This window comes from Heliangelus exortis, chromosome 3 (assembly GCF_036169615.1).
Source record: "Heliangelus exortis chromosome 3, bHelExo1.hap1, whole genome shotgun sequence".
Lineage (NCBI taxonomy): Eukaryota > Metazoa > Chordata > Aves > Apodiformes > Trochilidae > Heliangelus > Heliangelus exortis.
This window is the reverse complement of record NC_092424.1, coordinates 22,708,727-22,718,119: the sequence shown is the minus strand read 5'-3', so window position 1 is coordinate 22,718,119 and position 9,393 is coordinate 22,708,727. Positions and strand designations below refer to the sequence as shown.

Here is a 9,393-nt window from a genome sequence, read left to right as displayed (position 1 = left end):
CACCCATTCTCCAGACCTTTCTACAAACAGGTCACCTAATTGGCTCACACCCAAGTCTTACCCACTAGGGTTAGCTCAGAGATGTCAGTCATTTGGCATGAGCAAATCTCAGGCTTCTTCCTGTTCCAGCAGCAGAGTGGGTGAAGGCTTTCTTTGATTTAAGGCTATTAACAAACAAACAGGAGAGTTCAGAAGCTTCCTCAAGCAGAAGAGAACGAGCAGAAAGGTTTTTTCCTGAAGTAGCAGCTAAAAATAGGACACTTAGAGGAAGTACAGTTCATTAAGTGATAAATTGGTGGCCGTAGTGATGAGAGAAGAGTTGTTCCTTTTTTAATCTATACATTTATTTAGCGTTATGTTTCCGTGTTCCTTATTAGAGTGCTAAAGCAGTGTTTATCCAGCTGAGGAAAATAAGATTTCCCTTTCTGTAGTGACTTTAACATGTAGCTCATCAAATACAACAGAGTCAAGAGTTTTAAACAGACAATGTCAGCCAACTAAGTACAACATTTGACAGCATTATTTGCCTTTTATATGCTCTTCCCACACTGGGAAATGATATGCCATTTTCAAGACACATTCCACAGTATTATACAACAGCTTTCTTAATTTTTAATGGATATATTATTTTACCGTGTCAACTTTTGCATAAAGCATTTTAATATTTTATTCAGCACATACCATTAATAAATTATTTGCTCCTTCTTCCCCCTGGCTCCCCCCAAAGCTGCACTTAACATAGGGAAATGGTCTACTGACACTATAAAAGATTCTTTCAACTGGCACAGTCTATAGACACTTCCATCATCAGACAAAGCACCAGGACCACATTCCTGTTTCTACTTTGCTGACAAGCTGGCAGTGCCAGACATGCTGCCCAGGAGTTTTATCACAAACCACCCATTGGTGAAAAGACTTACACACACGTAGCAAACAGATGCCATAAAAATAAGCCTGCACCCTGCACAACCAGTGAATCCTTTTAAAAGCATTTGCTTTTGATCTGATTGTTCCAGCATCCTTTAGTCTTCGTGTCCAAATGGTCTGGGGCATCCAAAGAAAGCAAGTCAGGGTGCTTCTGTGCCAGAGAATCTTGTCCACCTGACCTGAGTTTGTTCAGAGGGCATACACCTCTCATCTCAGCAGTTCTGCCCATTCTATAAGGGCAAAAAATGGATGAGATTTGATGTCTTCAACACCAGCAACGCCAGCACCAAGACGCTCCGCAGGATTAAACTGCAAAAGCTGGATAAAAAAGAAATACATATATATGATTCAGTGAGTAAGAACAAAACAACTGCTTAAAAGTTCCAGAAAGGTCTAAGGTAAGGGACATCCTACTGTTTTCCTGCTCTGTGAATTACTTTCAAGAGTGCAAAAGCATACTTGAAATTCCTAAAATCCAGTAAATGGAAGAAGACTCTCCTTTCCTTGAGTCTCAGTGTTACAGTCTTCAGAGACTATTGATCACAGCATGCAATTCCCTGAAGCACTGCACACTGGGACTTCATTTTCAGTGTAACCTCATTTTTTAAAAAAAAGAGCAGAAGCCAGAGCCTGCATGGGTAGAACTCTGGACACTGCATTTGCTTCATGTTAACCTTTGCTCACATGATGCCACTGCATCATGGCTGTATCAGCAACAGTGGTAACTTTCCACTTCATAAATTGTGAGCTGGTCACAATTTATGTTGTTGCCAGGATACTACAACCAGTTCTCTATTTCCTAAAAAAGAGAAAGTTTTAAAGAGTTCTGCAAGTGGACTAAAACTGAAAAATCAAAACCCCAGAGGAAGAAACAAAACCGTGTAATGGCTTCATGGAAATTTCCTAAAATTGAGCACCTCGTTTGCTTTTTAGTTGTACATCACACACTGAATTCATGTGAAAAGGAAATCACAATATTTACATCTGTTTAAAGATACTAATCCACATAAAAGGGAGTACAGAGGCAATACTCCAAAGAGACTAATAAAGACACACAAAAATATTTTGCCATTTTAGAGACTGTTTATACTCTGTTCAATTGCAGCCAGTACAAAGGTTTGATTTCCTTCTTGCTTTTTCTGCAAGAGCTAATAGGATAACTTTTCCCAGTTGTCACTTGGAACAATGTCTATTCATATCTTAATGCACTCAACATCTAAATGAGCCTACATCCATAAACATAGGAATTTACACATTTTAAGATGGCTCTGCTATATGCAGTCATCATATCACATAGTAAAGGTAGCTCAGTGACAGTGAATAGTGCTGCTCTGATATCTTCACAGGGCAGCAGAAACAGCACCAGTCAGGGTCTCTTTGTCTTCTGCTGAAATACAACTAAACAGCACCAGCAGGGAAAAAATAAACATGAGCACTTATTTTCTGGAGTTTGTCCTTCCAGAAGAACTTTAATCTTAGAAAGCAGATGTAGCATAAACTGTATCAAATAGAAAAGTCACATTGCAGATTTTGTTGGTAGTAAAGCCTGGCAATGCCTGACAAAAATACTGGGTGCAAAATACCAAACCAACATAAAAACAACAACTTCATCTTTTAACAAAAATAAACAGGTCTTTCTTTTCTTAGAAGCTGGTGAAACGAAGGAGGTGTTTACAACGAAGTCACCTGCACTAGAAACCACAGCAGGGGACACCATCTGACACAATTTTCTGTATAGCTGAAGATTGATCCTGGAGAGTTATTCCATGATGCTTTGACCTGTTTACCCTTGGCAGTGGGGGGAAGGAAAGTAGCAATGACAAATTGCTGTCCATGCCAAGAGAGCTTTCTTCCTTTTCCTGACAAGGCTTCCTCAACAATGAATGGCAGCTTCCTTGGATAGTCACACAACAAAAATGTGATTTACAAGCTTATATAGCTGAACCGCTGCCAGATAAGTCACCACCCTACACTAGAAGGCTTAACCTAACAGGCAGTAGGGGTGTCTGTTGTCTGAACAGATTTGACCTTGTAATATATCTGTGAGTGGCAGATATTTGCCACTTAAAATGCAAGGGGCAAAAGAGCCCTTCTTTGGCATATTTGAAAATATGCAACATGTCTCCAGTGAAGAAGAATCCCACACAGGCAAAGAAAAGTGGCCAACTTCATTGTCTTAATGGGAGGAATTCCCTCCATCAAGTGTGGGTTTCCTTTCCCTTAGCCATTTGAGTCCTGTAGCACCTGAGGGTGAGGGTGTTTGCTACCAGGGTGTTTGCATTATAAATGCAGACCATACAAAACCAGAATTTTTCTTTAGTCATTTCCCTTTCTACCTTGGCCAGAAAGCCACAGGCACATGATTTCTCCTTGAGTGACTTCAGGCCACCAAGTCAAAATAGGAAGTCCAAAAGTCTAGTTTAATTTCCATTAATAATTTCACAGTTATGACACAGAAATCAGACTACCTAAAAGTAAGAGTAATCTAAAGCCAGCACTCAAACTATTCCCATTAGTTTGGAAATGTCTATATTTTAAGGTTTCCTACTTTTGTTCAACCTACCAGTTACCTTCTTATTATAAAAATAATTGTACTCACAACTTAAAATACTTTTCTAACATAGTATTCAGAAGGTTTCCTGGAGGATGGCTACACATTTGCAACCACGTAAGGTCCTAACTTCTAACCAATCTGCTACAGGTTTAATGGCACTTAAAATTATCTTGTTGAATTGGCATCAACATTTTTTAGTTCTCATTCAATTCATTACAAATGTTCCCATGAAAATTTAGAGCAGAATTCCTCAAATGTTCATGCATCACCAGCAGGTGTTTCCAAAGCACACAACATTGACCAAACTTGTTCTTTGAAGAAATGGCAAAGCACTCTGGTTTTCTACAGACACACCTGGCAGCAGAACTCAAACTTTCCAGATGCAACAAGACAGCTGGGCAAAATTAATCACTGTTGACAAAAGACCCATCCACCTTCCTATCAGCAGCTTTCTGTTTTTTACCGCTATTTCACCAGAACAACTTAGGTAGATAAATATTTGTCCAGTCTACACATGTACCTATAGAAAACAATTTTTCCTCTCAATTACCTGCTGAATCAGTGATCTGGCCTCCTTTGATACATGGTCTGGTATACTCAAAGAAGTGTGAGTGCTTATTCCTGATGGATGGCATTCAACCAGAGCCTGAAGAAATTTTAAAAAAAAACAACATTTCAAAGCAGGCAGATATATTCATTAATTATAAAATGGTAATGTTGGGTTATCTCCTAGTATGCAAGCTAAATAACACAGCTAAAAATTTAGAGTTTCCTAGAATGAAGTAATGATTCTGGGAGGAATGTCTACAGACACTGGTGTACCCCTGGAGATATAGTTTTAGAACATTTAAGTCTTAAAATGCTTGTGTTCTACTTGAAGAGTCTGGAAATTTGGTGGAACTTGCCTTCTTCATACAGAATTGTCATCAGTTTGTTTTGGCTGAGCACTCTTTTGTTTCAAAATACCAAATGAATGTTTAACAGCAACATATGGCTTCTACACTGTCTCATGAAATAATACTGAAACTACAAGGACAAAAATTCTGTAAATGTACTTTGATTTCACTGTGGTTAAGAGAGCTGCATGGGTTTTGGTTATTTTTTCAGTCCTGAGTTTGATACAGCTTTATCAAGTTGTTCTGCTGAAGCTCAAGAATGTTTCATTTCTCTGGTCCCATGCAGACCAAGTAAATCAAGGGTATTCAGGTTAGAAAAGCACATCTGAGAAAAATAAGGAAGGAAATCACAACTGGGCTCACCACTTGTGAGAAACTACTGGCCAAGAGGTCAGTTTTATCCAGTAACTGCCAGCCCTACCTTCCCAGTGAGGAGTTCAAACAGAATGGCACCCAGGCTCCACCAGTCACAGGCTTCTGTCTCTTCTAGGATGGCACCAACTTCTAAACATGAGACATTTCAATTAATATGAAGAAGGTCAGTTACACCTTCAAAATTAACATATATTTACAAGGTGACTGTTTAATGCTGACAGAACATATACTAAATACCACAGAGCTTTCATTATGCCTGCAATTTAGTTAGCCCTTTAACCACCTACAGATTGCATTGTTCAAACAAAGCAACGCTACACATTTCATGCATAATTTACTTTTTTTGATGCATACACAGGCATTTTTCAAGACTTGTAGGATTTACAGTTAGGATTCTTCTATACAAGACTAAAACTGAGCAGTGACAGACAGTAAAGCAAAAGATATTTAGATAATTTACCCTGGTCTGAAGAGCTGGACTGACAAGCGTGACCTAAAGCATCCACCAGAGAGGTTAGAATAGCCTAATGCATGCCATGATTTGGTTTTAGAGGGCAGGATTCATCTCATGGCTAATCCACACCCTTTACTGGGATCACCATTGGGGGCTTTTCACAATAGCTTCTCTCTTGTCTGCTGGGAACCAGATGGGATGCTAAATCTACTTCATATATCCTAACCACAGCCAGCAACTCTGCTATTGCTACAGGTCAGTCCAAGTTGTACCTAGGTACAAAAAAATGCTTTTCCCTAGCACCCAGAAGTCTCTTATTGCTGTCCATGCACAAGAGGCAGCAGAGAGGTGAGATGGGAGCTGCAAATTCCCTTGCACTTCCAGGCATTCAATAGCATGATGCATGCAGAAAACTTGGCCTTCTCTGACTAAGGCTTTAAACTACAAAAATTATTCAATACAGACCACACCATCTACTCTAAAACAGGCAGAAAAACAGATTGCAATGAGGATGAAATCTTCATTTTGACTGTCAAAAAAAGTGCAGAAGCTGCACTAAAATAGCTTTGGTGGCAAAAGCCACACCAGCTTCCCAGCAGAGGACAACAATTAGCATGCAGTCACAGAGTCGTTGCTGTGAAAAGCACTGTGGCATGCTCAAAAAGTCTTGCTCATCATTTTATGGAGCTTTGCATGAGCATGGCCAAGGAGAACTACAGACAAGTCACACTCCAGGGTCAGGGAAAGCGAGGTGGGAGTCCCAGACCTCCCCAGGCACAGAGATGCACACACACCCTGAGCACGGGGTGTGCAGGGGGTGTGCAGGGGGTGTGCAGGGGGTGTGCAGGGGGCTGCCCCCTCGGGCAGCTGCCACAGAAGCCGTAGGATGGTCAGCACCTCCTAGGAACAGGCTGAGGTTGCTGTTTCAAGAGCAGCAAGGATGGCTCAGACATTGTTTCTTTCAGTCGGGCATCCCTCACATTGAAACGTTTGTTACAGTTAATGGCTTTTGAATGCCCAATACATCACTAGAAGGGTGCCACAGATTAGAATTTATTCCATTCCTTGCAGATTAATACTTCTATCAGGATTGAGAAACTTTTACAAAGATTTAATGGCAGCCACGTGAGGAACTGTATCAGCATAATTACACACATTTTTAAAATGTTGAAAGATCCCAGGCAAGCATCTCGATGAAGCCAAAATAGGACTAAACTGAGAGAAGCTGTGTAAAAAATAAAAATCTGCTCTTCCAATTCAATTTCACACCCTTTTAGAAAGATAGGCTTCTATATAACTTTAACTATGTCAAAACAAAAAAAAAAAAAAAAAAAAAAAAAAAAAAAAAAAAAAAACAACAAAAAAAAACCCAGAACAAAAAAACCCACCACAAACAAAAAAACCAAAAAATAAAACCAACCCAAACTCAGGCCTTTCTACATGAACCAGCTAGCAAAAGGTATCATCAAAAAACAGCCAAGCATCACTCAGTGAAGCCTACAGAGTGCAAATGCCTTTCCAGGCTGACTGTGGCTTCTGAATGCTTTATGTACCAATGATTTACATTCAAAAATAAGAATGCAACGTAAAATCTAAAAACAAATACTCTAGGCTTCTTTAGAGCTGAGCTTTCTTTCCCATGTGGCTGTAATCCTGTGGATATTCTAGACTGAGAGCTTTTTCCACACAAGTGAAAATCTTTTTTTTAAATTAAATTCCACACTTATTCCAGAATAAAGATACTAAAGCCAAGAGTTAATTAGGATTGACTTCTAAGTTCCTACATGAACATCGATTTCACCATATTGACACAGCTAAGTCATTTAGTGGGGATGAGTCTCTTGAGTTACACCAGAATATTAAAAAAAATATTCTAAAGGTGAAAAAACCTTTGTAATTCTGAGCACAGGGAAAAGAAATTGAGCAAAGCTTTCAGCAGTCTGGCACAACATCCTGGTCTCCAAGCTGGTAAAACATGGGTTTGATGGATGGACCATTCCATCAAATTGGTGGATTAAAAACTGGCTTGATGGCCACACCCAAAGAGTGGCTGCCGATGGGTCTGTGCCCAAGTGGAGGCCAGTGACAAGTGGAGTCCCCCAGGAATCAGTGATGGGACCAGTCCTGTTTAGCATCTTTGTTGGGGACATGGACGGTGGCATTGAGTGCACCCTCAGCAAGTTTGCTGATGACCCCAAGCTGTGTGGTGCAGCTGACACACTGGAGGGAAGGAATGCCATCCAGAGGGACCTTGACAGGCTGGACAGGTGGGCCCATGCCAACCTCCTGAAGACCAAGTGCAAGGTCCTGCATCTGGGTAGAGGCAATCCCAAGCACTGATATAGGCTGAGCAGTGACTGGCTTGAGAGCAGCCCTGAGGAAAAGGGCTTGGGGGTGCTGGTGGATGAGAAGTTCAACAGCAGCTGTCAGTGTAGACTTGTAGCCCAGAAAGCCAACGGGGTCCTTGGCTGCATCAAGAGAAACATGGCCAGCAGGTCAAGGGAAGTGATTCTCCCCCTCTGCTCTGCTCTCCTGAGACCACCTGGAGTACTGTGTCCAGTTCTGGAGCTCCTTTTACAGGAGGGACATGGATGTGCTGGAGCATGTCCAGAGAAGGGCCACGAGGATGATCAGAGGGCTGAAGCACCTCTCCTATGGAGACAGACTGAGAGAGTTGGGGTTGTTCAGTCTGGAGAGGAGAAGGCTCTGAGGAGACCTTATTGTAGCCTTCCAGTATCTGAAGGGGACCTACAAGAAAGCTGGTGAGGGACTTTTTAGGATGTCAGTAGTGATAGGACTAGGGGGAATGGAGTCATACTAGAGGATTTGAGATTTAAATTGGATGTTAGGAAGAAGTTCTTCACCATGAGGGTGGTGAGACACTGAAATAGGTTGCCCAGAGGTGTGTGGAAAGAGAGGTGGTGGAAGCCCCATCCTTGAAGTTTTTAAGGCCAGGCTGGCCAGGGCTCTGAGCAACCTGATCTAGGTGGGAGGTGTCCCTGTCCATGGCAGGGGGGGTTGGAACTGGATGATCTTAAAGGTGCCTTCCAACTCTAAAAATTCTATGATTAAATACTACCAAAAAATAATTTCTGAGCTTTGGTATTATTTCTTTTTATACTGGAAATCACAGATGCTGTTCGTGTTCTTTGACATTTCAGACCTACACTGCCTTCTTTCACAGAATCATACACTGCTCATTACGGAAAGTTGATGTAACCTCACTTACTTCACTGATGAAGAAACCTGACACAGAGTACAAGCCAAAAGACTAAAAAGCAAATTTGAGTTTGTGTCTCCAAAATCCAACACTTTCAATATATGCCAAGTCAAAACAAATGTCATTGAAGATCTGTTGCAAGAGCAGCACTGAACCCTTCCATGCACTTTTCACTGTGACCAAAAGGACACAAGTTGGATAAAATGAGAAAATTCAAGTAACACAGATTTCTCCATGGGCTGAAGGGCTCTGGCTGGCTTCTTGTAAATTGTGTGACAAGCTATCTGAACCAACACAGAACAGAAAATGGAAAACAGCTGATGGGAACATGTGAGAATCCTTTTTTAGAAAAACTGAATTTTAGCTCAACTTATCGCCTGTTAACCAATGTCTGCTTTCTTGCTGCTTCCCCTACATCCCCAAGTTTCCTTACTTGAGATTAAAATTAATGTTTCCCTTGAAAAAAAAATATCATTGTGAATACCACAAATAAACATGTGTTGTTTACATTCCCCTACTTCAAACAGGTCATATTAGTTCTGCAATATGCTTCCCATAATAAGTTCAGGATATATTATCTCGACTGCACATCATGGGAAAATTTAGAAACTATAGATTATGAAGTGCTTTCAAGTGATACATAGTAGCCAGCTAATGTAATATACCACACAGGGCATATGCTTTTTTTAAAGCTTCAATATTGCAATAAATCTGAGCTACAATATCTGCCTTCACTAAGAAAACATTTTCATCTCAATCCATCAGCAAAGTAATTTAGACAATAAATGGTAGTGACCCATAAGCTTAAGTGAATAACATGGGGATATTTGTGCCAATTCTTTGAATTCATGGACCTTGAAATCAAGGATCTTATTGACATTTGTACAACCATAAATGTGTGTACACATGTGCACAGTGTTGTTTTTCCTAGGACTAGGAGCAGCACAAAATTTGCAGAAAAAATATA

The 9,393-nt window shown here is 40.6% G+C and overlaps 1 protein-coding gene across 4 annotated transcripts in view; it reads right to left on the bottom strand.

Annotated features, from left to right (window-relative positions):
• Positions 1–319: 319 nt before the first annotated feature.
• The window catches only part of RPS6KC1 (ribosomal protein S6 kinase C1), an 87,701-nt gene continuing 78,627 nt past the window's right edge, over positions 320–9,393 (bottom strand). For all 4 annotated transcript variants that reach the window (XM_071739616.1, XM_071739614.1, XM_071739617.1 and 1 more), the window contains 3 exons: positions 4,799–4,881; positions 4,032–4,127; positions 320–1,245 (listed from right to left, as the gene is read on the bottom strand). In XM_071739616.1, coding sequence (XP_071595717.1) covers positions 1,135–1,245; positions 4,032–4,127; positions 4,799–4,881 — 290 coding nt within the window. In that variant the 3' untranslated portion in view covers positions 320–1,134. The remainder of the gene's footprint in view (positions 1,246–4,031; positions 4,128–4,798; positions 4,882–9,393) is intronic.